Here is a 26,635-nt window from a genome sequence, read left to right as displayed (position 1 = left end):
TCGAGAAGTTATTCGTGACAGAAGTCGGAGGAGATTAGATTAAACGAAGCGAACGTTACCAAGAGGAAGATGTAGAAGAATGTTATCGGCACTAACTTATGAGATAATCTAATCTTAGTATATAGATATAATTTCGCAACCATACTACTCCGTGTCCGTCGTTTGGAATAAGTTTCTTAATTAGACTCCATTTCGTGGAGGTACAGACACAAAACGCAAGCATGTAAACTTTGTAAGTAAATAAATTTCTTTTATTACAAACATTGGATCGCCCTGTTATAATCAGATTCGAAATACTTCGATTTTACCGCCGTTTTATAGAATCGAAACGTCCCAAATCCCATTACTGCCCGTCAACTTTCGATGGTTCTCGAACCGCAACGTTTCGATAACGAAGACTTGAAAACAATCATAGAAATCACTTGTTACACTCGCACAACCGTGCAATAGTCAGTAAAACTCACATATTTCACACAATATTCTGAAAGAAGGAACAAAGTCTGTCTGATTAAAATGCTCCGTCGTTACCATACACGACATTTCTCTGCAGGATTCATGTTCGATCCCACAGGACACTTCCAAGCCTTGCTGAATTCCTTGGAATTCCTCAACACCCCGTGAAGTCTCACGTGTCCAGGGCAATGGGTGTCTTCCAATATCCATTTCAAAGATATTGGTGTGTACGCCTCGCACCACAACTATAGTCAATTAAAACGTCAATCTATTATTCCGTTGAGGATCCTTTCACGACGTTTGCATCATCAATATTCATAATGGATTACTTAATTCATTATGAATTTCATTTTCAACCAAAGGATAAAAAACGTTTCAATTGACAAATGACAAAACCGCATTAACGATACATAAGATTGAGTAATCTTACGTGCGCAAAACTGAGGAAAACGAGCTGCTCGTGAGTGAGATGAGTGAATCCCGGAAGCAGAAGCTCCTGACCATGCCTAGCCTTCCATCTCTCGTAAGCAACGACAGCCTCTCTAAGGCCACCATTGTCGGCTATATTCTCCCCCAATGTTCGTTCCCCGTCGATGTAATCGTCTACCTACTCGAACAGGCTCGCGGTTAACCTGTCGGCATCCTTGTGAACAAATATAACTATCGTTCGAAACCCCGATAATGACGCAGATGTACCTCGTTTCGAAACAAATTTCAAAATAAGAACCAAACGAATTGCTCGCCAAGTTTACCGATCCCAATTAATTCGCATAGCGGAGGTTCTACTATACTTCGAAATAGCTCACTTACCTCTTTTTCGTAGTAGCTGCTATAGTGTTTGATGAAGCACTCGGTCTTCTCGGTATACTCGAAAATGGTTTCATTGGTCCACCATTGCCTCACGTTTCCGTTACTGTCGAAGTGTCTGCCATTGTTATCGAATCCGTGTGTCAGTTCGTGGCCGAGCACCGTACCTAATGCGCCATAATTCAAAGCCCTGAAATCAGAGAAGTTCTTGAACTATAAGTCTGGTTTTCATTTTCGAAACGATGTAACGATCGATGCAATTGATTCTAATCTTACTCGATACCCAATTCGTAAAATGGAAATTGAAGAATTCCAGCTGGTATAGCTGCATGCGTGTTAAAAGAAATGAAAGAAAGGATTAAGCCTATTCGTGACCATATTTAATATTCTAATTAAAATCAGGATTATTCTATACAATTTTATGTTAATTTCGAATCGCCACGTACTTATGTGATTAAACTCGTAGGTGTGATACGCGTTCACGTCTGTTGGATCGGTCGCCCAGCTGAAAAAGAAACGAACGAAAACTCGGAAAATGTTGCACATTCGTTGTACCCTTTGTTCGTATTTAAAATAGCAACGCACTTCAAAGCATTGTCATAATTGACGCGATGAATGCATTCCAATTTGGACACTGACATCAGACGGACAATTTGAATCATGTTGTTCAGGTATTCCGCCTCCGTGAGGTCTATCTAAAAGAACGCACATTTCCTAAATCGATTAACTCCACAAAAAGAATACTATCTTATAAATGGCTCGTACAGGACACCGTATATTTAGAGAATTGGTAAAAAGATGATGAGTTTCTTACGCCTTCGTAATAATAATTAAGGGCATCTTCGTCGAACAGCCACTTAGGAAAGCCAATCTGCGACTCCATCTTTCTGTTTTTCTCCAGTGTCGCCGTTTTTGTTTGCTTGTCCATCCAATCGGTGTGCGAAACCAGCGAGGCGAAAGCTTCTTTTATGTCGTTCAGCATCTCAAACACTTTTTTACCTTTGTCTTCGTGGAAGGACGGGTCCACGAACAACCACGAAACCGCCATTCCTAAATTATTGCGGTCCACGATCAGCGACCATAAAATTTCGCAACAAATTCCAACGATACCGGTATTCTTTCATCCGATATAACCTTGATCTTTAAACTAACCCATTAACTCGTTCACGGTGGACGCGCAACGTAAAGACTTGGACTCGCCGAGTTCGACGTACGTCACTTTATTGACATGATCGAGCCAGATTTTTCTTAAACTATCGGACACATGTGGTACGACGATGTCGACTACGACCCACCAAATGTAAGTCTCTGAAACGAACCAACATTTTTTTCTCGAGTTCCCTGCTTCTTTGCAATAACCGTTTATTTACTGAATTTGTAACTATCAATACTAACGGTTCTGAAACTGAAATTTACCTAACTCTTCCTCCTCGAACGTGGACAATGCAAGAGCAACATCCTTTAGGTATTCCAAATCGCCTATCAGTATTTTATCCCTGCCACTCAAGTCCAAAGACTCGATATCTTTGTAAATCGTCTCGATGAACGGCCGCCATAATGGTTTAGGAGTTAGAGACGAATTTGCTGCTATTACATATTCGTCGGTCAACTTTTGAAGATCGTCCACTGACATGCAGGTTATATCTGCTAATTCCTCGTCCCATATGCTTTCATTGCTTTCGAACCGCGATAACTATAGAAACATAACCTCCTAACTAAAGAATATGACTACCGATATGGCTCCGCAAACTCTACTTCGTCTCGCAAATATTAGACGTAACCTAGACTTCTCAAATCGATAGTAAACCTACTAGAGGATCCTCCTGTAAAGAAATAAATAAATAACCGAGAAGTACTTACATAGTAAAAAATGCTGGTCAGTTCATAGAGAGACTCGACGACTTCCTTCAACTCCTTTTCGTCGGTGAACGAGGAATTATCCTTTAAGGTACAAGAATCGAGAGTTCCGTTGTTGACAACCTGCTTAATGATATCGGCCATGTACGTAACTTCTGCTTCCTTCATCTTGGACGAACTCTCGTCTTCCTCCAACTTCCGGAAACGCGATCTGACCGAGTGCAGTCGTTTCTCCAGTTCATTGTCGCTGTGTACGATTAAACGCTGATTAGCGTCAAGTACATTTTGAGCCAGTTATCTATGAGATCGTACTTCGGCAATGGGCTACTCGTGACCGGCGTGTGTAACATCATGACGTTAGTACTAGTATTCCGGGGATCGGGAAGAACGTCAAAGCTGAAGAAAACGTCCCTTCCCAGAACTTTCTTCACCCTGGCCAACTGATCGATGTAACCACTCGTCTTCTTCGTAAATGTCGGAGGAACCGGAGGTAAATTGAGCTCTTCCAATATCTCGAACAACGGCGTCAGACCCAGTTCGTTCACCGCATCTGAAGAAACGAAACTTGAAATTAGAAGCAAGAATATTCGGACGATTTCAATCGCTCGTTCGCCAAATCTTCAAGAAAATACCAACGTACGCACGTCCATGCAGCTGTTGTACAGTATTTTAGCCTGCTTCACCGACCACGGAGCATTGTTATCGGTGATGTTGTCTCGAAGAAGTTCCCGAATCTTCCTCAACATTCGTTCTCTATGCTCCTCGAACCACGAATTCGATAGGCTATTGTCGGGCATAGGGTGTTCGTTTGACCATTTTCCGCACGCATACCTAAGTGATATAGTTCTATAGTATAATATAGTAATATAGACACGCATAATCGCTTCGTGTCACGCATATACTTACTTATAAAAATCGTCGCAAGGATCTACAGATGTGTCCATGGATTCTTTGAAACTAGCCGCTAGACAAACAGAAGTTTGTTTTCATCGATTGTCTTAATAGTACATGGGTATATTTTTTAATCATTTACTCACCTATGCGAACACAGTTCTCAGTCTCACATAGCTTTGCCTGTCTATGTGTAAAGTCTAGAAAGCAACACAAATTTAAGACATTTTTAGAGTAGAATTGACCCATATACATTGGTACACCAATTGATGCGATAGTAATTTCATTAATCAATGATAAATATGCAGAACTCGTACATACATGAAATTGCAAGCACCATCGTCACTATCAATAAGGAAACCGTCAGGAAAATCAAGAAAATCATAACGATATTCGGTACGTGTCTTCGTCTCTTCAGACTACAAAGAGTACAGAGTGTAATTATGATGTCCGGACAATGAACGTAATTTTTCACTTACCAAGCGTGTCTAGATCTTATTGGGACCAGGTTCGCGTTGCTGGCGATCGTGTAAATCGACTGCGTTTCATCTCCTGAAAAAAAGAATAGATCGTCAACGTGGAGACGAAGTTATAAAATCAACGTCTCCAACGAAAGTAAGGTTAGAAACTCGTCTGTCAAAAACATGAAGACACTTGGCTGAAGCGTTAATCTTCGGATCACTACGACACTAAGAAAACAATTTTAACCTAAAAAATATTTCGAACGAAAGAAAACAAATCTTTCCCGCGATAATATTTGATCACAGAGTTGAAAGATATGAGAGATCCAAACGAGACATGACAGTAAAGATTCAGCAATGGAGGGCGGACTGTTTAATACCGATCCATCTCGTCAGAGGACACTGAAACTCGTATACGCTTTTCAATATGGAACCTTCCACTCTATCTAATTCTCTTTAGTTTAAGAGGGGTTTAAGTAAATAGTACCTTCTTTAAAGAATTTATTCTTAAATCAAATCGTGATATTTGTTATTATGCAGTGCATTAAATGTAACAAAAATAGTTGAGCTTTAGTCACCAATTATTCATTGGTAGTGAATGCAGAAATAATAATTGTGCATGATCCGATGAGAGCCTGCATCTTGTTTAAAATATTTTTATCTAATGAAAATAAACGTTCTGGAGACACTGATAAGGTAACAATTACCAAGTACTTTTCTGCAATAATACTCAAAGTCGGATATATTGGTCTATGCATTGATCAATAATTTATTGGATCTTCTTCCCGAGGTATCGATGATTGATCTGAATAATGTTTTGAATCGGTAAGCATCTCGTTCTGGTGGTTTTGAATAATACTTACTGCTTTAATTTACATGATATTATCACGAATGCCATTCTCTTTTCGGTTGATATGATATTTGTTTGGTCGATTTCCCCCATTATCATTGTAATACGGAAGTCTTCAATACGGAAGAAAAAAAAAGGCAACAGAGAAAAAAGAAATATCGATTTTCGACTCTCAGGGAAAAGAATCGATTCTTTAAAAAAATGTCGGTAGGAAGTCGATTTAAAAAATCGATTTTTTGCCCGAATGTATCGATTTTTACAAGAATCAAATCGAAATCGAACGTCTCTATCAGGAAGCGGCAATTATAAAATATAAATATACTCACTGCGCTCCTTCATGCTGAATGGCCCACTGACCGGATCGAACTGACGACACTGAACAACCTCGAGGGACAACGGGCTATCCATACGTTCACATTTTCCTGGTCTACCAGTGGTTCTCGTCACGACATCGTACAGTTCGTCAATTTTCACCTGTGCCGTCGTTACGTTCACCCCAACCAGGTGCCTCGCCCCGTTCAAACAGCTGATCACTTCTCTGTCAGCTATACCTTCGTAAAGTTTTAACATGTTCGTCGAGGATGACGCCATGTCGCGGCTTTATTTCCTTAAACATTTGTCTATCTCACTCGTTAGCGTTTCCGTAGTTTATTTCGCGTTCCGTTTGTTGATAGAATTCCCCAACCGAGCGTATCAATGGTGGTTTCGGTCGTATTGACTGAACTGACTGAAATCAAATTCAGAAAAAATTAATGGCATCAGATGCGTAGAGTAGAAAAAGTTTTCGGAGTTTTTTATTTGGCGACAGTTCATGCACTATAATTGCGATGTATAGAAGAAACTTTCTTTTAGGGGATTAAGAACGACCGTGAAAATTGATGAAGACAGCCTAGCGAATCGACCTTCGCCGCAATCGACGATTTAATGATTAAAACATCCACTTCCTGGAAAGGCGTGATCGATAGTATTATCGTTCATGGTTTGAAGAGTAGAGACTTTTTCCTAGTTACGAAAGAAACTCTGTAAAACGATCGTCTGGAACGTAGAGTTCAGATCGTAACTAAGAACATAATCAACGAAGTTAAGTAAAATTGAATTATAAATGTTTGGCTGGAACAATAGCGTTAGAAAATCCCATTTACGTAAACACTGTTTCGTCTAAGGTATTTACATGACTAAACAGCGTTCGCGCGATTGCGAATTATTTTTTAATGAAAACAATGGAATGTGGTCCCGTTCGAATACCCACGATATGTAGTAATTAAGCTGTACACATTGGTTACGTAACAATTTCTAACGTCTGCGTTGTAAACATTGTAATACTCGGAGAAAGTAGAGCCTAATGCGAGGCATATGTGCCGTCGTTAGTTCGCGTAATCGCTAAAGTACTGCATTAGTTATTCGACAAATTGTTGTTCGTGTTTCCGGACGTGGAATCGATTATCGATGCTATTTCGTTAAGAGGAATAATCGGGCTACCGAGTAGATTGCAGTTATACTCAAATTCGATAACTCTTTTTGTATTCTAATTTGTTAGGACGTTAAACCCTCGTACGGACAGTTACATGCCTCTATTAAAAACAAATTAGGCTTTGAACAATGAAAACAAGTGTCACGACTTTCCAACGATCGATACTGTTATCTGCGGTGACTGGTTAGATGTAGAAATAACATAATCGTTGTTTCGTGCAAAAGTGGGTGACATTGTGCCATCATATGTCGGAGTCGAGCACATCGAGCCCGACTCTGTTGAACTGAACGGAAACGCGCTAAATTATATTAGGTTCCGCGGAGAAATTGAATGTTCCATCGTCATAGATCTTAATCGCAATGTGGATTTTCGATCGTGTAAGTGATTGATCGTACCAAAATTTAGTTGCCGTGCTCCGACACGCTCGTTTTCAATTCAGAACGCATCTACTTTAGAATTAGCCGCGGGTAGCGAATTTGCACTTCGCTTTCCATTTTTCCACCGCGTTCGTAGATGATTGGCAAAGAAATCGGCGGTCGTGCACCGCGGGAAAAAGCTTGCACCGAATAGTAACGATACGGCCGGAGGGAATCGCTGGAGGCGATTTCCTCGAGAACCGGAATTCTCTGCATTTTCCCCTCTCGATTTTATACGCGTCTCGTTCATTCGAACGGCACCCGACACACCCGTTAATTATAATTAACATTTCAAAAGAATGGATGCTTGTTTCGTAGCGAAATTTAGATAATATTCGAACAAATTTCTTTAATTATTTCAGTGTATCCAATTATTACGTAAAGCTCGTTGAAAAGAACGTAATTGGACGCGCGAGAAACCCTTTCGTGATATTGAAAGCGGTTTGTATGGAGCCGTGCTCTCCCCAGCGTGTAAAATGGCCCGCAGATAACTTCGAACGTAATTTATTATGCGAGATTACGAGTGTCAGATCGATTATGCAACTGGATAAAATGCAGAATAGAACGCGACGATGGATGGAACGGTTGTAATGGACGTACACGGAAGACGAGTCGTATCGTCTCGATCGCCACGCGATTCGCCCATTTTCCGGTTCGTTTGTGCGGAAATACGCTGCTCGCGGTAATTGTAGCAGAACTTCGTACGCGTCTGTGCGATACGCGCAAACTGAATGCAGATTTTCTGCGTCCCGATCGAAGGATCGACGCGAATCGATCGAGAACTACGAAAGTTTGAACGTTATACGCGTTCCGCGACGCAGAACCCGCGAGATCCTTCGGTGAATTTCATTAAGTCCGAGGTGACTCATTTCGAGTTTCTACAATCGTTTTCCTCGTTCTTTTTTCTTCCACGATAGTCTCGTCACACTCTGTGCTAAACCGATTTACGATTCATAACGCTTTCTCGTTGCGCAATTCTTACAGCGTCGTCTCTCGAACGGTTTTTCCTTTTATTTTTAAATAACTGCAATCGTAACGACGGTTGTAAAATGGAAACGTTGCTGGCTATGGAAGACTGACGTCCTATTCGCGATCACTTTCGACCGATACCGGATAAAAAAGGAACCTAACTCAGACTCAAACGATACTTTGGAGACCTAATGTCACGTTGCTAAACATGATTTTAAAAAATAGTCACAGAGTTTAATAGCAGAGTAGGGCAGATTTTATTCGCGGATAACGAGTACAACTTTTAGATCGATTCGTAAACTAACTTCCATGTACGTTTCATTTATAAATTAGATTCTACTAATGAATTTTTTATACCAATGTTCTGACGAACAAAGCCGCGGGCAAAAGCTAGCTTACGAATGAATTGTCCGAGCGTAAAATTTGCCCAACTCTGTTTAGTAGCCTCTACCATTGTTCGAGAGGCCGAAAAGTAAACGGTCACTGTCTTCTCGAGAGTCTCGTTTCGAGTTTTTCACAGCCGATTGGAAAACGTTGCGACACTTTGAACGGGCGGTTGTTGCATGCAAGAACTCCGAAGCCTGACGTTTCGAAATTTTATGAGATCGGTGACTATCGTCGGAAACGAAACGATACGCCGTGTATTTTTTTCTCCCAGCACGCTGAACTGCGAAAACAATGACGGCGGGTTGAACGTTTCTGTTTGCACGATCGGTTACCCTGGAGACATCGGATTGATTTCTATCGTGCAAACGCTATCGCGTCGCACACGCTCTCAAGAATTATTAGAAACGCGTGTCAATTCAAATTGATAACGATAACGTAAGTAGATGAAGACAAAACAGTCGTTTTAGTCGAAGCATTAACGAGCTGTATCGTTATTCTAATCGCAAAACCGCACTATAATGCTACAAATATGATAATTATGTGCTGTAATCGTTGCTTCTATTACTTCGAGGAAGTATTTCCGTTGTATTATAGACTCTTTACAGGAAACGCGTGTTAACGAATGCTCGTCCGCGGGAGAAATCGCAGGAAAGAGTAAACGAAATGACCACACCGCTAGTGTTTATCACAAGACATAAAAATTAACTTTTATTAGAAAATAAATAAAAGTGTTGTTGCAGAAATATGATTGGGGGAGGAGAGTGGGGTGGTAGGCGGAAAGAAGAAAAGAGAATATACAACGAAGGCTCCGATGTCGTGATGTCTTCTTCAATATCACATGCCGCACGAGAATTTCGACGCGATAATACAGGGGTAAGGGTCTGCGGGGAGACAGAGGCCAAGGGGGGTTGGTGAGACTAAAGAAGTCGCTGCGCTCGTGTGAATGTGTACCGTGTGTGTGTGTGTCGTATGTATAACTGCTCTAAAGAAAGACAAAAATAAAAGAAGGAGAAGTAGACTTTTGCTTAAAGGTTGGCTGCCTGGTCTGACGGTCTGAGGGTGGTCCAAAGCGTTCGCCGATCCTGAGCGGGCCGATTTTCGCGACTCCGCGGTACATCGTGCCCTTCGTCCGCGCGGTTCTAATTTTAGCTGGATAATACTGATCTGGACAATAGACCCGGCTCTCCTAGTCCCAAACGAATAACGCGGATTCGTTCGTTCGCTGGTGTGAGCTCCTGGCTTCCCCTGAGGACGAAGGACTCGAGCCCCTTGTTGCCCCGATTCCTGTCGACGCGGTTGCTTCGAGTGTATATCGTCTCGGGCCTCTTTCCCGCCAAGAGAATTTCGATGATTGGCCGTGGTTATCGTTGTACATCGCAAGGCGTCGCTACGTCAAGCACCTCAGGACGCGGCTCGTCCAGGATGGATCACCCTGGACCAGCGAGTTCAGTTGGTGCCGTTCCGAACCTTAATCCCAGGGATGATGGACGACGGGCTGGTGGACAGCCTTGACGACCTTCACGGGTTCCACGTACGTCTCGACACCGATCAGATGAGGTTTCACGATGCCAGCCGGGTGATAAGGTATTCTAGTGGACTGGGCGTGCACCTTGATGTTCAGCGGCTGGGGATGAAGGGGCGGAATTGGCGGTTGCTGGGGAACCTGGATCGCGTGTATCACTTGCGGTGCATGTACCTGAAGGAATAGTTTTCGAGCGTTAATCTTCGTTCTGCCGATATCCGGACGATGAAGCGGGCTCTTCAACCGTCTATAACTCACTTATTCTTAGAGAAGGATAAACTATCGACCGAGAGTAAAGGGTTAAGGAAATGTAACGCGATAAGAAACGAGATTGGAACAAGAACGACTGCACGAGGGCTTCGAATCAGCCGCCGATGATTTCGTTAGAAGGTTTACGGGTAACTTGGTCCGGCGAGAAATTCGATTAGACGATGATCGAGCGATTCGATTCCGTCTACCGTCTGGGAAAGTCATGTTACGTGACTCGTAAATGACGCTCGGCATCAGACGGACCGTTAATCATGGGAAATGAGAAGTTATCGATGATGCGGTAGTCGTTACGAGGAAATCACCGGTCGGGCTCGTAAATTACAGCGATGGTAGGAAACGATTTAGACGATCGGCTGAGAGGAACACGGAACAGAGCGTCGCCAGAACGGGTTATCCAACCCAAAAGGGTTCGCGTTAGGGTTGGAATCCCTGGTTGCCAGTGAATCGTCGATTATTTTATCCTAAAATTATGAAACCTTATCGTTGAACGATAGTCGAGAATCCGACCGTTCTTTCCTTTGCTTCCTTTACCTGACGAGGCATTACCATTATCGATCTCGGATCATCTTTGTCGTTACCTGTGGCACCGCAACCTTCACGTACGAAGGCGCTGGAGCGACCTTCACGTACGTAGGCGCTGGAGCAACCTTCACGTACGAAGGTGCTGGAGCGACCTTGACGTACGTAGGCGAGGGTGCTACCCAGGGTTCAGGTGCTGGTGCTGGCCACGGTTGAGAGACCTAAGTGTTTCAAAATCACGAGTTCGTTTCAGTAAAACTGTCTCCAGGAACAGAGCGAACAGCTTGGTTACGGTTGGTTATTGTCGGGGAACAGTCGCGAAGAGACTTTTATTCCGAATAACTTGCGTTTCGGACTACATCATTTTAAGTTAAAGCGTTATAGGTTCTGTATAGAGCCAATGCACTTTCACTTGAACCGATACAGTTCGAATTTTAGTTTTTTCGTAACAGATATTCGGAGTGAAAGTTCTTCGTATTAGTTTCGACCGAAACTTTTATATAACGGTTTGAAACAATTATTTTCTGAACCTTCTCAAGCCTTGGTTATTTTCCCCCGAGTGTGTCCAGTTACTCGGTTGTCGAAGAACGATGCGAAACGCATCGAGTAGACGATGACAGACAAGACGTCCAGAGGATTAAACGATGAACGAGAAGGTAGAAGAGACGCGAAAGTAGCCGAATGGAAAGATGCTGAAGAATCCTTCGCAGCCCAAGCTTTGTCGAAAGAGACTCGGGCGTCCAGGAGTTGCACGATGACGAAATTAATGAGGGATTAATTGAAGATTGGCGAACGTTGCCAGAACGGTACGTGATACAATTTCAATTTTGCCAAGTCAAAGAACAGCGACAAGCTTGTCAAAGTTAACGAGCACCGTTTTTATAATTACGACTCAACTATTACTGTTTTGACAACGTTTCTTTGATGGTAGACTTTCGAACACAGCGTCGATAAGAGTTACTCTTGTTATTTTATTAAAATTAAAATGTACCTTTCGGGAAATCCTTCCACGAAAAGTCGTGTTAAGGTTTTAATGTTTGAAGACAGTACGCAGTCCTGCGTTCCGCTGAATAGTAGAAAATTATTAGAAAATTATTATGCAACATGCAACGGTAATTTCTAAATGTTATATAATGAAATACTACGCTAGGTTCGCTGTATTTGGTAATCGAGACTCGAATTTCGAGAAAATTGTAATTTTCGCTTACCGGTGCGGCCCATGGAATTCCGGGGAAGGCACTGGCGACGGCCATGACGGCGAACAGAACAATCTACAATCACAAAAACAAAAAATGTAACGTGGCAATTAAAATACTACTCGTTACGATCCACGATATCTTTTCTCAAATTTATTTACAATGAAAGGGAATCAATGATTGAAAACAGATCAGAAAATTTTGACAAATACAGTAGAGCTCTTTCACAAGAAATTGTTAAAGAACACCTACAAAAATAACGGAAAATGAAATTTTACTAGAGAACAAAATCGTTTGGAAAAATAGCAATGTCTTACGACTGAAAATTATTTTCAAGATATTCTATCAGGGATAGAAGGAAGCCAGAGACTAAAACGAAGTCCTGGGCCTTGCAACAGGGCCCGAGCGATGGCGGACAATGAAAGAGTCGCTGGTAGCAGGTTGAAACTTACGACGAACTTCATTGTGGGCGATTTTTCTTGTGCGGTACACGGGAAAACACTACGTATCTAAGGGGCGACGCAGTATGCTTTTATAGCGGTGCCCTGCCCAAGCCCAGGGAACCAAGATGAGGCGGGGGTATAACGATTGCATTGCATACGGACCCCTTTCACCAATGGCGATCGACCCTTTCGGACCCCTTATTCGGCGCTCTGCTGACCGAGGAATCATTCCACTTCCGGCAGCCACAAGGACACCCAAAGAAAACCCGAAATCCTGACACCCTGGCCTGTGATAAGCTTTCGGACGAAACCCAGGTCGCCAATGATTGACCTCGTTTTCCGTTCCAACGACATTGCAGTCGCATTCGTCGAACGAGAAAAAACCAAGAGATTGGAGCACGCGAAAAATTCATCAAGGTACATGCCTTTCGCTTAAATAATTAGTCATCTGATTCCGCCTTTTTGTCTTTAAAATTTTGAAAAATCATGCAACCTGCGTATCCTGTTTTGCGAAATTTCTAACGTTTTCATTTTTAACGAGTCGGATAAATCTTATCGCATGCAAAAATAGTGTTACGAGCTTAGAAATTAATTAACACGTGATCAATTACAGAACATTATACCGTGTGTTTCTATCGAGAATAACTGTTGCATAAGTCGTGCGAAAAAATTGATCGGTCTTCCTGTTTAGTTTTAACGCACGCACGGTGAAGGGGATATTCATGAAAGAAGAAATATTTATCTACAATTATTTTGCAGCCGTTTCGAAAAGCAGACTAACGATGGAAAAGCGCGTGTAAACGCGTATAATAATCGCGACACGTTCGTTCTATCGCTTCGTAAAAGTATTTCGCTTCGAAGATTCCGGGACGACGCATCGGTGCCAAAAATTTCTAGAAAGTTTTCCTCATTTGGCACCATTAAATTAAATACAGACAGAGCTGTTTCGTTATCCGTCGAATTGCAATCCCGCGTCAATCATCTCGAAACAGCTGAATACCAATAGAGAATATTGCACAACGGAAAATGAAGCACCACTTCCGGTTGGATTGGCGTAACCGCGGAATCGCAACGATTTTTCGTCAGTAATTTTGTGAAATTTCCCACTGAAATTTTTCCTTCTCGCCGCATATTAATTTTCCCGCTCTCCTTGCTTCGTCGTGCTCCGTTACCGCCCGACAATACTAATTTATTATCGATATGGCGTCGGGAACATGGCGCCTCCGTTCGTACATTTCGCCTAGGACCGTTTCCCTCGGTCGTACGATTACGCAATTTTGGTTAAAAGCAAGTTCGTCGTAGCAAGAAATCGTAACAACTGAAACAACGCTATAGATGACAAAAACTCCAAGGCGCGTTACCGTTTTATTGTTCCCCATGTACGGTGGGCATTGTACCGACGTGAAATTAAAACGTGCCACCTTTTTCTAGGCAAAGCAACACGTTGAATGCAATTTGAAAAACGAAAAAGAGAATCGTATCGTTCCGCGATGACGTGGGTGAGAAATTGACCGATGTTCTTCGTAATCGCTCACTATTAATGCACCGCGCGAACATGAGAAACGCTAATGACGGTGTTAAATATTTATTTCCATTTTAAAAAGGTCTCAGGATATTATCGTTAGACGATATTAATTAATATATGTATAGCTGGTACACTATCACCGTGTAAAAGGAAGGTCAGATACATTCGCAAATATGAAAATAAAACGTCGGTAATATTCGATTTCATAATTCTGAACGTATAGCCACATGACTACAATGGGAATGAAGAGGTTTATGGCGGCGAGGGAAGAAAGCGAGCGGTTCTCGTTGCGAGGCAAAATTCTTTGTACTAGATTTTTATTTAAGGAACATTATGCAATCCGCGAGGGAAAAAGGTGTGTTTCCGTGAGACCAAGCGACACGGGTAAAATTCAGTATCAATTTTCGTCTCTCCCACCCTATTTAGCCCAATTATCCCTCGCGTCGCTAATAGGCTGGCTTTTACGACTCGCCAATTTCGTAAGCGCTGTAAACGATAGAACGCTGTAACCTAACGAGCCAACGCGGTGCAAGCAAAGTCGTAAATGCAACCAGAACAAGATCATGCATTTGCATTATGTTCGAGTTGCGCGTTAATCGTAGGAAAATTCTCCTCCTCGTCGATCGTCGACGATGCTCGATCCTCTGAACGAATTTTCGATCGAAACTATCCCTAGTTCGTAAACAAAGATAAAAGTCGTGTCTTGAAACCAGAGACCAAAAGAAACAACAGAAGTTTGCACAAGCGATCGTTAATGAAGTAGAAGAAAATTATGTACTGTAAAATCTAACGTGTTTCTCGTAGTTTAGCACCGTAAAAAGATATTAGACACAAAATGATATAATGTTTCGTGTAGGTTGTGACGCAATTGATTTCTATCGATGTGACAAAACCGATTTCTTTCCTGGAAACGACCAATTAATATGCGAGAGATACGGATTCACACGCAAACTTCTTGTTTGGAAAAATTGCGAAAACTTTTGTTTCGCCGATAAATATCTCCCTTGAAGAGCGGATAGACATTCACCTACGTACTCTTCAGCTTCAAGCATGAAGGTTGCAACTATTCGCAAAGTTTCCACCTTGGCACGGATTCTCTAAAGCGACATTTCTCGCTACCTTTGGCCTGCACGATCGCCTTTTCGAGAAAACTGGCCGCCCTTTACATGGGAGTGTGCCAACCAGTTGGCCAATCTTCGCAACGCGAGCGGAAAATGCTTTGACGCATAGGCAAATTCTTCTAAAAGGATGATCGAATTTAATGCGCTAGTCAAATTACGTTTGTGGGGTAAAATTGATCGTGCAAAGCGAGACATTCAACTTTGATCTAACTATGTAAGAATTAAGTATTGTTCAAATTCAATTAGTCCATCCACTCTTCAATTTCAACGTCAAACAGAGCAGAACCTACAACGAAACGGCTGAATCGTGCGATTAACGAACGTACAGTTTACATGTTAGCCAAATTTACTACGGCGTTTTAATAAGTATGAAATTTGTGGATACTTTACTTTGCGGATAACCCATTTTATTTATGTTAAACGGCCTTCTTTTTGCAGGTTTCTCTCTAATGCACGCATCCATCGTGTAAAAAGCGATCCACGCGTACTTTCAAATTAGACTTCGACTGCCTTTTACATTTTCTGGAAGGATACGATTCGAAAAATGTACGTAGGAAGCCCGATGTCCAAACTCGTCGCGTCTTTCGTGTTTCTTTAGTCCGTGAAAGTGATAAATAGCGATTATACGAGACCACGTTCGGTTTTACCAGTTACCGCTCGAATTTTGCGCAACTGTTAGTGCTCTTTGTTTCTGGACGTGTGCCCGCGGAGAGACGGGAAGACAACCCCGCAAGGATCTAAACGCGCTCGGGGAAGCGCTTGCAAAACCTGGAAAGTTTAACGATTCGGTTCAGCTTGGATTAAATATGAAATGTTCGGCCACGGTTCCGTGGTCGTCTATGCCTGAGAACTTTGCAACAACGGTGATCATTTCGCAACGCGATAGCCTATCGGTCTCTCTTCCTACAACATTTATTCTGAACCTATATTTTCAATCGGACGCTGCAAAATCAAGATATAATTGCGCTTTGGAACAAATAATTACCGTTCGCGAAACGGCACACGGCGCGGACAAAGCAGCGTGGAAAATGAATTCACCGTCGGCACAATTCGATTTGAATCGAGTTCAATCGCTTGCTAATTAGCTGTAGCAACGTAACGCGATTGCTCGACGTAGTTACGTTTCATTAGAGCTTTCCTTATTCAGATACGATCTTCTGGAATCCTTAAGTCGTCGCGAATTGCAACCGATCGCGATCGTTTTCATCCTGTAAAATTAGCCAACGACAAGACTCTGTTTTTGCATTCTGAAAAATAATTGTAGACTATGTAAATTGGCCACCGTGTCAATCGAAAATTAATTTGACATGGTTGATTATAACACTAGTTTCAGCATAGATTCACGGGTCGTCGAGCGAGCTGCAATTTCTGTATGCACCGCGAGTTTCCTATACAATGGCGGTCCGATCGCGAAGAATGATCTATGCGTCGTGATCGACGGTGCACGAGGAAGCTCCGCGTACAACAAATTGGGCAATCCGTTTGTCCAGATAGAATCGCTCGTTCGCTGACCATTTTAGATTATACGGATCGGAGGAATTAAAGAAGCTAATCGAAAGGCTAGATCTCAGTCATCCAGATCAGATTTTGCAAAAAGGAAATTACTATACACACTTCGTGCCGGAATTAATCTCTCATTCTTCGGAGGGTATTCTACTGTAAACCTTCCAAAAAAAATTCATTCTTTTTCTTTTACATTTAAACCTTCAATGCTTGTTTTACCTTCGTCGACGTTAATTAAGAAAACATAGTAGCAATTACTATCGTTTTTTCCTTTCCATGTCGTACAAGCATGTACTACTGAATCCAGTAGCCGCATAATTATAAACTACGACTCTACCACGGTCACTTAACTGGATGCTTTTCTTGGAATGGAATATGAATATTAGAAAAACGCTTCGAGCGATCGGAGACTCGGACATGCCGACGTAAAACCGGTCACAGTAGAAAAATTCTAATTTAGAACCCCTGAAGCGAAACTAATTAAAATTGTTAACACCTTCGCATGGGCGATAATTTGTTCCGTTCTCTGAGAAATAGTTGAGAAAACCACCTACGCGAATAATAACAAAACTAATCGGTCCATTAATTTTAAGAGATTTCCGCGATATCGGGGAAGGTACAAACTCGATTGTAACGAGCACCGAGAAACCGACAAAATTTCCTCGTCACAATCGGAGTTGGGCAAAGTGTAATCTAATTACATCTGCCGCGATACAATTACGTGTAACCACGCTGCAGTTACACGGTAATTACCGTCTAATTGCGGTGCTATCGTAATCGTAAATCTTTCGAGCACGCGATAACTCTCTTATTATTACGTAATTACACGATTACAATACCATTACAGGTTGATTAAACCTTTTGTAAGCGTAACAGAGCGGAAAAAATGTCGCGTATCGATAGGACTGGCATTTTCAATCTACTTCGTCGAGATAATGGTACTACGGCGTTGTCAATTTGTTTCATGGGAAGATTATTATGCTATAAATCGTCGTAGAGCAACGCACACGTGTCGTTAAAAGTACTCGAACGGATCGTAGAGTTAAAAGTTAAGGCGAACCACCGTTTCCAATGCATTCCAGTGCATTTTTCTGCCTGGCGGACAGCTGAATTTGTCCTCGTGAACCTCGATCGTTCCCGATAGCGACGAATGGCAGAATGTGATTTCTTGTACCTCAAGTGATCGCGTTTCTTGACGTTCACGAACTGGACATTGCCCACGGGCTAACGTACCGTGTGACCTGACAATCAAACAGACTTAACCGTGCTTGCTTTTTCTACGCGACTCTCTATCGGTTCTTTCTTCGTGGGTCCACCGTAAAACGAGATATTGCAAGACAGCGGAACGATTACGACGAAACGACCTCCGAACACGAACTTAGAAAAAAGTCTGACTCTAAGAGACATATTCCATATTTCGTATCAGCAGGTCTATGCACAATTCGACCGTTTCGTAATAATAACGTAATTAAACTTGCCGTCGAACAGTGCAATTAAAAAATAGGGGAAGCAGAATTCTCACCGCGAAACGAACATTGTAGCTCGGCTCCTCCGGTCGCGTCAATAAAATTTACGACTTTAATAACGGTGCCGATTACACGAATTCCGGGGCCCGAATTTTTACGAGAACGGTAACGATGAACTGGCGGAATCGACGCAACGAAGGAAAATTTATGAAACCGACGTATAAAAGACATAAAAAATAGCATCGTTACCGAGCCACTTGCAACAGAACGCAATTCGAGGAATAGCAAAATACGATTCCTAATTCCTCGGCATTCCTGGCCGCTGGCACCGCATGGTGCCTCGGGGACCACGTACCGGGTGAACCGACAATATCTAATAACCGATAATCCTGAAAGACAAACGCAAAATGCCTGAATATCGTATCAATGATCGTGTTTGTGAACTAGCAGCTAATTGCGATCCCTTCCCCTACTTTCCTGTTCCGTTCAAGCGCAAAAGAACTACCCCCAGTATACCCACTCTGCAGAGCTGAGACTGAGGCTTGCTGGGCACTTAATTAACACCTTTCGATTCCCATAATCTAGTCGAATTTCAATCCAACGATTAGAGGACGCGTTCTTGATGCCTGAAAGTACTAGAAACGCGTAGAAGGAAGAATGAATTCTTTTTTGAACGTCCACAGTACAAAAAGACCCCTTAAGCTCGTTTGAGGCGGCGATTGGTCGCGTTCTCTATGTCCACCGACGGAGCCATGTGCTCTAGATTCGTGTCCCAAGGATGGCGATTGCAACAATCTTGGTGCCGATGCCCCCGGGGGCAACACGGATTCCCATATCTGCGAGCACACAGCACGTCAACGAGCTTAGAAAGTAAACTTCCATGCAGTGGGGCTACGCCTTCGGCTGCTCGCTGCTTAATTATTTAATTATACGAATCCCGGCGGCGGCGGTAGCCCTGCTCGCGGAAGAAAGCAGAACAACCTCCGTTGTTTGCTACAACACGACGCCAGATCGAATGCGGCACTTTGATTATTATCTGGCAAAGGTTTCCAATCGCCATTACTCTTTCAGCCACTGTTTGAAGCGCTGTAGCTTTAACCCTTACGTAGGGAACCAAAATCTCCCATTTTATAATTGTGATCGAAGAAGAAATCATACGACTTATTGCTAAAAGACAAATAACGAAAATAATTGTAGTGTGACACGGGCTGCTGTCAAAAATTACACATTATTTTCCCCTTGTTATGTGATATGCATCCGGAATAACAAATCTTCGCGAACGTCCGGTTAAAATTAGTGTATTCGATCCTTTTAATTGATTGCCTGTCGTGTGTGGAATATTGCAAGTCACATTACAATTGGTCTAAAAGTCGCCTTTCGTAATTTCCACGAATTCTTAGCTTTGTCTGGTAATTCCAGATGTTCTTTTAATTTTGGTTCATCCACTTCTCGTACGAATTGTACAGTATTATTCTCCAAGTGGTACTGTCGATCCTCAGAGACCAACATGGTGTTTAACATGTTGTAATAGTTTTGACAGTGGCAGAATAATTGCACGTTTGTGACCCGTGCCAAAGTAAGCATCGGTCTAGTATAGAATGATCGAGCGTTGGATAGGAATACCTGTCGATCAGCTGCGTCATCCGACGAGAAGCGTCGATTCCAAGTTTGTCACTCTCAAAGTCATTGCCCGGGGCTCTGGTACAACGAGATGAAATAATGCCAGACCAGTTCCTCCAGTAAACGTCCCTCCATCTTCGATCGATCGACGGCTACCTTTAGTTAATAACCAGCCGTGGGGATGAGTATGAATTCGCAAGATCAACTTGACCTCGGTCTTCTTACGAGTAGTCCCATTCCGCGGATGCTCGTCGTTCCTCTCCAGGGTACGTCAGCGTTACGTTTACTTGCGAAACATGGTCAAAAAAATGGCTCCTTAGTTTTGTATTTTTTGTTTCATTAAAATTTAACTTACAATCTAAAACGCCATTGAGCAGAGGAACATGACTCAACGCGGTCAATCGAAACGCGTCGGAGTACGGAGACCCGAGCGTTTGTTAATCCTCTATCATACTTTCGTAGCGGCCTGTTACGAAATAATGATAAGTCGAGCCGAGAAAGGTGAAGATCTGCACGCGATGCCGATCAAGATTAACGTAATAGCTCGTGTAAAATTCTCATTTTCTACGGAAGCACGGCCACGAAATCTGTTTGGCGTTACGGGCGTTGAATTGCTTAGCCGATGCAGCGCCCATGCATGGACTTTCATCGCGAAAGCGTAGCGATAGATATGGAAAAGTGTATTGCATCCCGGAAGAAAATACGCGCTGTCGGTTACCGCAACCTGAGGAATCGGTGCCTCGTAAAATCATAGATTAAACAGTTCGTAACTAAATTGCGTTGCTCGACTTGGCGTTCGTTCCCGAAAGCGTACGCCGTTTCTCCATAGTAGCACATGTGCCCAGTGATGGGAACGACACCGAATCAATACTATCGAAGCCAACTCTTAAATTTTAAACATCCATCGGACGGTATAATAGGATAAAAACGATAGAAAATGTCGAATACTACAACAGGGATTATAGTCGAATAACTTTACAATTTTTATAAATGCGACAATGTTTCATTATTTGAGAAATCGATGCTAGTTTCAATAACCAGTCAATAGAAAATCAATTTAGATCTAATATAGAATCGATACCGGAATCTATATGATTCAATTTACGGCGAGCTTTAATTCTTTAATTGTTACGTGCAATATCGAGATAATTGATCAATTGTGATTGCTGCAAGCAATTTCAATTCATGTACAGTCGATAAAGCCTACACTCGGAAACGAACCCAGAAGATATGCAACCAATTGCCATCGTGCAACAAACATGCACGACGGGTTGCATTCATACAGGGTTCGCCATTTTAGCTCGCCGGTAACCTCGCTATATGAATAAATTATTAATGTTTCATACATTTCTTGTAACTGTTACATGAGAATCTCCTCTTAATTAATTACATTGCGGGTTTCCATGAAGTACAGCACAAAATACGAATCACGAATCTAAGTATGTTCGTATTCAATGGTTATTGTTTGCAGTGCATTTAAGATGTCGCCATATTTCGAACAACGGAATGCACTATGATAGCTAGCTATATTACAAATAGTCAATGCATTAAAAAACAATATCTCGATCGCGGTAAAAAAGAATATCGTTGTTTCCTATTTTTATCGTATAAATTCGACAATTACGTACGTTCAAGTGTAAGAAATTAGTGGTATGCTGTCTCTAGACAGTAATGAAACTCACCAAGATGAGGTACGCGGATTGCAATATTCGTCCTATAGTGTTGTAAACGATATATCCTCAACGTATTAGGTTATATTGTATTTGTCATTGTGATATTTATCTGATATTTTTGGGGGACTCGTGTATGCGCTTTAACTTTTATGTTTTTGTTTTGCATATAGATACCTAGAGAATATTCGATTCAAACACTGTCGTATGTTATATCCTTTTGCACTGGTAATTGTTTACAGTGAAATGTGTTTGTTTTCAAGACCTCGAAAAAAATATTGTTTAAACTGACTTGTTTCCTTTTTATTTGTTACTTAAATTATCCTATTCCCAATTAGCAATATCTCGACATTCGTATCTATCGCTTTTTCAAATCCAAAGGGCTAGAATAAAAACATTTTTTTAGGAAACCACTAGTGAAAATGGATCCGACGATTATCAAAGAATGCCTATCACCATGGATGAGCCAAAAGAATGGACTTACACAATGAGAAGACACATGCAGGTAAATCAAATATATGTTTGCTGAAACAATGAACTGTTATAAATATGTTGATATCAAATTAATTTATAAATGTCTGTGTGTGTGTACGTAAAAAATGTTTAAATTAATGATTACCTTATATTAGGAGGTGGTACCTGGATTATACCTTGGTCCATATAGTGCAGCTAGTCGGTCAAAACTACAGTCTTTATTAGAACATGGCATAACTCATATAGTGTGTGTTAGACAGAATATAGAAGCAAATTTTATAAAACCTAACTTTCCTGACAAATTCAAGTACAAAATATATATACAAGTTACTAGTACAACCTGGATAAAACGATACTTATCTAACAAATATAGCACGATTATCGTTTTCTCTAGATCCAGTTATGCATCTTCTGTGTAATCTCTACTAAAAGGTCCAATTACAGGTATCTTGTTTTGAATATTGCTGATACAGCAACAGAGAACATTATTCAACACTTTCAAAAAGTTAAGGCATTTATAGACGATGGTTTAAATTCTGGTGGTCAAGTCTTAGTACATGGCAATGCTGGTATATCAAGATCTGCTGCATTAGTTTTAGCATATGTTATGGAGACCTATGGATTATCACAAATGTAAATTTTAGTAAAATTAAAAGTAATATGTTATATTTTCTATAAAAAATATACACTGAAATATTAAATATTTTTCAGACGCGCGTATGCAATGGTACAACAAAGAAGATTTTGTATAAATCCTAACGAAGGTTTCATGGCACAATTAAAAGAATACGAACCGATATATCAAGCACAAAAAACGTTAAAAAATGGGCAACAAAGTTCAGTGAAACAACGAACTAAAAGAACGATTCATCAAATGGATACCGAACGGGTAGAAGATAGATGCAATGAGATGGACAGTTGATGTTATTTGTGAAAATATTAAAAGTATCAAAAGACTTATTCTAGATTAAGTTAAAAAAGCGATAGACTTGACGGGAAGTAGCATGCTATACGTCACGTTTTGAAAAATACCTAAACATAGGTATATTGTAAAATCAAATTTAATTGCTAATATGATATATAAGAATTGAAAATTAATTGCAATATGTTCTTATATGTATTAGCTAAAGAAATTCATTATCTAGGTAAACAAGATATTATAGCTTTGAAAGCTCTGTCTAAATTTTAGACTACAGTATACACTTATAATAATCAATAAACTGTAAAAAAATTTTTAAACATACGTGATAAAAAATAATAATTCTATTTTTTATTTATTCAGCTTCTAAGTTATTTATAACTTGTTACATATTTGCTAAAGAAATATAGATAATATTTTTAAGGTCTTCATTATTTATTGCCACAGTATAATGCCCTATATTTATTTTTGCCAATACAGTAAATTTTCCAAGACTAAACAAAATATTTGTACATGCAGTACATTAAAGTAACTTAAGAAACATAACGAACAATATTTTACAATTGTAAATATTTTGTATGTATTTCGTACCATTTTCGTAAAATACACACTTCCTTAGAAATAATATCACGAACTGAATTAATACCATTCACTTAATTTTTGCTGGGATCAGCAAACAGACTATGTTTTCGTTATTTTCATCTCTGAGTTCCCATTTTACAATAACCGATAACTACAACATAATAATAAAAAAATTATAAATGTACCGTTAAAAATCATAATAAGTATAGTATATAACTTAAAATACCTTAGGATAAGATGATAGAACTGGTAATGTATTTTTATAATGGTATACTTCTCCACTCTTAGTTAGAGGACACGTGATTCCCGAATCTGGATCTTTGCAAGCATCTGCATTTGGCAATGGAAAAGGTATAGGCACTTCCATTATAATACCACGTACCATTGCATAAACATCTGTCATATCTTTATCTGTAAAAGAAAACACCCTAACTGTTTTAATTGCCCTATATATAAATTCAAAAATTATTCAACAGAAGCATACTAACCAATTGTAAAATTTATGTTGATTGATGCATTTGTATTCCTTACCAAATCACATACAGATTGGCTCATATCACAACCTGCCAAACTTACAGATGTAAACTTGCCAACCTTAGAGCCTATATAAAAAGAGAAGCTTATAAAATGTTTGACATTCAGTCACAACATTCAGGGATAATTTTAATAGTACCTGATAGTTGCTGAGCCATTGATTTAACCAGATATTTGTAAACAGTCAAACAAATACTGTTTACTAAATATTTTATCAATATGGCAAACATTTACTTTATTTTAGCATTGAAAAGAAATACAGATTGGGGAAGCATTTTGTATTTCTTTGAAAAAAAAAATGTTTAATTTGTGGAAACTGCAGCATGCGTGGAACGATCCCAATGATTATGAAGTATGTTACAGAGGAGGGGATTGGGAACAACTTTTATTTGAACAATAATCGCCGCTCGATTTCAGTTTTCGAAATATTTGCTGTAGGCGCGTTGCGTCTACAAAGGGTCGCCGCTTGTTTCTTGTGATAAAATTTCGAAACGAAAATGTTCGTAAAATATTTGTCTAACATTTCGACCGAGTCGTAATTATTAAAATGTGAGGTAAACAAACTCCTTAAAAAACAACTCCCGTTTGTATCTTTTACGTAAAAGGGTTTTCACATTGACGTAAGAATAAACCAGTAGCAAATGTCATGACTCGGAATATTTTTCCGGAGACAAGTATTGCGCCTCTATTATCATTGCAACCACATAGCATTACACCAATTACACTCTGTTCAGTCGATAATTAGGTATCATTTATTAGATAAGATACTTGCCGCGAGAATTAAAAGGAAATTGATACCAAATATGCTTTCCAGCTCAAAGAATTAACCGCAACTCAGTGAATAATGAAAACAAATTTACTGCATAATAAATAATAAACGAAACGCAAAAAACTTCAAATGCGTCTTTTTAAATCGAAATGTATTCTGTTACAAAAGATACCGAAATTTTCAATTGTTTCACACACGGCGTTCGTACTAAAAAATGGATTTTAAGCGAATAATAAAAACCGCCTTATTTATCGTGTTTGACTGAATCATATTTCTGGAAACAAAAATGCAAACGCGATTAACCGACGAATTGCAAAATTTATACATATTAATTTGAGATCTGCACAAATAAATTCTGAAATTGTTTAAAACGTCGAAGGATTTCATATACGTAGAGCATAGTCTGATTATCAATTGCGATTGGAAGCATATGTACATTTATCAGCTGCGTATTATTTAAACGATGTGATACATTCGTATCTGACATGAAACATATCGCTTAATGACGAAAACGGACATTTAATAACTCAATTATACGGACAAATTGATAATTCTTATATATACAATTTCGTTTCATTTAATTTTCGTAATACTTCGTTTTTGCAAAACATATTCATTTCTGCTTTGTTTGGTCTAATAATTGGTAATCGTAGAATTGTAAGTATTATACGAGATTCTCTCGCCTCTTTTTCAACGTTCCATTTCGATTCCAACACAGTACACTCTTAACTACGTGTTTACATCAAATACTTTTAAACATACGATTGGGACGTTTGTATTGTAGGCACAATATATGTTAAAGGTTAGTAGAATTGCTTACATTTGACGAATATAGCTTTCAAAATGTAAATAGCGTATTATACGAATACAGAATAACCGTTAAGAGAAAAAATACATGACTCCAGCTACAGCCTTAACAGAAACGAATTAGGTAAAAAACAAAGTGGACTGCTTAAAGGGAAATAACATGTACCACAAAATATAGATTACCATGACGCAATTATCGTGGCTAATAACTAAAGTGATTAATAACTAGTCGATGCAACGTAAGAAATAAGTAAAGAAGACTTAGAAACTCATAATAGTCCATTTAAGGTCCGAGCCGAGCAAATAACTACACCGTCGAAGCATGCATCGACAATGTTTTATTGTTATATCAGATTATTCATTAACATATTCATGCAAAGCCCAATAACTGAATGCTAACTTCGCAGCTATGTCAACAAAATTTATACGAGTCACTTGTTTGATTCGTTAGCAACGAATTTTCAACGAGCTCGGTAAATCCTAGTCCGGCATAGCTACAAAGTCACCATGCAGCAATAATTAACTGCTTAAATAATCGACGGTCTACTGTATATATTTATTCTTATGTTATAGCCTTTTTATATAGAACAAAGTCTAAACTTACCACAATCGGTGATCTCTAAGGCTCGACATATCGGTGATACACACAAGCTTAGGAAGCATAAGACAAGAATGGTAGCGGTCGTTCCGTACATCTTGTTTGGTCCGTGTCTGCGCGGGTAATGAAGGTTCACGCTGCCTCGCATTGAAATAAACATCTGTAATCAGGTAGCTTCGGTATATTCTACGGCATCGTTGTCGTTTCCAAATTACGTATACAGAGTGAGTCTACAAAGTCGACAAACACAAATTGATACTCACCCTCTTTCTCGATTCCCCGAAACTGTCCGAAATGAGCGCGAATGTACTTCGGATCGTCTTGAGGGAGTCGAGGAAGAAGACAAATGTAAGGCTTTCCTTCTCGCTCTCGAACTTTGCTCCTTTACCTTTCCCATTAATTTCTTAATGTTTATAAATTCATAATAATGAATTTTTCCGAAAATACACGATGCCATCTATAAAAGGGGATTCTAACTACCAGAAAGTTATCCGGGCAACAAAATACTAAAGGAGGTATACAACGCATACATTTC

The 26,635-nt window shown here is 40.2% G+C and overlaps 4 protein-coding genes across 4 annotated transcripts; 1 reads left to right on the top strand and 3 right to left on the bottom strand.

The window, feature by feature from the left end:
* Positions 1-224: 224 nt before the first annotated feature.
* Positions 225-5,727, bottom strand: Nep5 (M13 family metallopeptidase neprilysin 5). Its single transcript, XM_076764727.1, has 17 exons — positions 5,646-5,727; positions 4,488-4,560; positions 4,330-4,427; positions 4,155-4,208; positions 4,024-4,081; positions 3,758-3,948; positions 3,430-3,667; positions 3,121-3,364; positions 2,677-2,953; positions 2,413-2,568; positions 2,075-2,310; positions 1,846-1,955; positions 1,707-1,765; positions 1,537-1,585; positions 1,264-1,450; positions 884-1,060; positions 225-698 (listed from the first exon to the last, which is right to left on the bottom strand). Exons 1-17 carry the CDS (start codon positions 5,725-5,727, stop codon positions 525-527), a joined length of 2,463 nt encoding a protein of 820 aa, XP_076620842.1. The 3' UTR covers positions 225-524.
* A 3,696-nt stretch (positions 5,728-9,423) lies between these two features.
* Positions 9,424-12,569, bottom strand: LOC143341835 (uncharacterized). Its single transcript, XM_076765115.1, has 3 exons — positions 12,522-12,569; positions 12,082-12,144; positions 9,424-10,258 (listed from the first exon to the last, which is right to left on the bottom strand). The coding sequence occupies exons 1-3, from the start codon at positions 12,531-12,533 to the stop codon at positions 10,031-10,033; spliced, it is 303 nt and encodes a 100-aa protein (XP_076621230.1). The 5' UTR covers positions 12,534-12,569; the 3' UTR covers positions 9,424-10,030.
* An 8,685-nt stretch (positions 12,570-21,254) lies between these two features.
* LOC143341645 (serine/threonine/tyrosine-interacting protein) lies at positions 21,255-23,168 on the top strand. The gene is made up of 5 exons (XM_076764626.1): positions 21,255-21,438; positions 21,824-21,922; positions 22,047-22,198; positions 22,336-22,524; positions 22,603-23,168. Exons 1-5 carry the CDS (start codon positions 21,400-21,402, stop codon positions 22,811-22,813), a joined length of 690 nt encoding a protein of 229 aa, XP_076620741.1. The 5' UTR covers positions 21,255-21,399; the 3' UTR covers positions 22,814-23,168.
* LOC143341646 (NPC intracellular cholesterol transporter 2 homolog a) lies at positions 23,140-26,470 on the bottom strand. Its single transcript, XM_076764627.1, has 5 exons — positions 26,364-26,470; positions 26,107-26,260; positions 23,881-23,994; positions 23,619-23,803; positions 23,140-23,543 (listed from the first exon to the last, which is right to left on the bottom strand). Exons 2-5 carry the CDS (start codon positions 26,258-26,260, stop codon positions 23,460-23,462), a joined length of 537 nt encoding a protein of 178 aa, XP_076620742.1. The 5' UTR covers positions 26,364-26,470; the 3' UTR covers positions 23,140-23,459.
* Positions 26,471-26,635: the final 165 nt, after the last annotated feature.

Source organism: Colletes latitarsis, chromosome 5, assembly GCF_051014445.1.
Source record: "Colletes latitarsis isolate SP2378_abdomen chromosome 5, iyColLati1, whole genome shotgun sequence".
NCBI lineage: Eukaryota > Metazoa > Arthropoda > Insecta > Hymenoptera > Colletidae > Colletes > Colletes latitarsis.
Note: the sequence above shows the minus strand (reverse complement) of the source record. Positions and strands in the feature narration are given on the sequence as shown.

Excerpts from the sequence above, each read along its gene's own strand:
- Nep5 (XM_076764727.1), bottom strand. The coding sequence starts at position 5,727 with ATGGATAGCCCGTTGTCCCTCGAGGTTGTTCAGTGTCGTCAGTTCGAT. Across the intron at positions 4,561-5,645 it reads ATTCAGCATGAAGGAGCGCA|GAGATGAAACGCAGTCGATT; the intron begins GTGAGTATATTT and ends TCTTTTTTTCAG. Across the intron at positions 2,311-2,412 it reads CACCGTGAACGAGTTAATGG|GAATGGCGGTTTCGTGGTTG; the intron begins GTTAGTTTAAAG and ends GCAATAATTTAG.
- LOC143341835 (XM_076765115.1), bottom strand. Across the intron at positions 10,259-12,081 it reads GAATTCCATGGGCCGCACCG|GTACATGCACCGCAAGTGAT; the intron begins GTAAGCGAAAAT and ends CTATTCCTTCAG.
- LOC143341645 (XM_076764626.1), top strand. The coding sequence starts at position 21,400 with ATGCTGTCTCTAGACAGTAATGAAACTCACCAAGATGAG. Across the intron at positions 21,439-21,823 it reads ATGAAACTCACCAAGATGAG|GAAACCACTAGTGAAAATGG; the intron begins GTACGCGGATTG and ends ACATTTTTTTAG. Across the intron at positions 22,199-22,335 it reads AACTTTCCTGACAAATTCAA|GTATCTTGTTTTGAATATTG; the intron begins GTACAAAATATA and ends GTCCAATTACAG.
- LOC143341646 (XM_076764627.1), bottom strand. The coding sequence starts at position 26,260 with ATGTTTATTTCAATGCGAGGCAGCGTGAACCTTCATTACCCGCGCAGA. Across the intron at positions 23,995-26,106 it reads CTTAGAGATCACCGATTGTG|GCTCTAAGGTTGGCAAGTTT; the intron begins GTAAGTTTAGAC and ends CTTTTTATATAG. Across the intron at positions 23,544-23,618 it reads TTCTATCATCTTATCCTAAG|TTATCGGTTATTGTAAAATG; the intron begins GTATTTTAAGTT and ends ATTATGTTGTAG.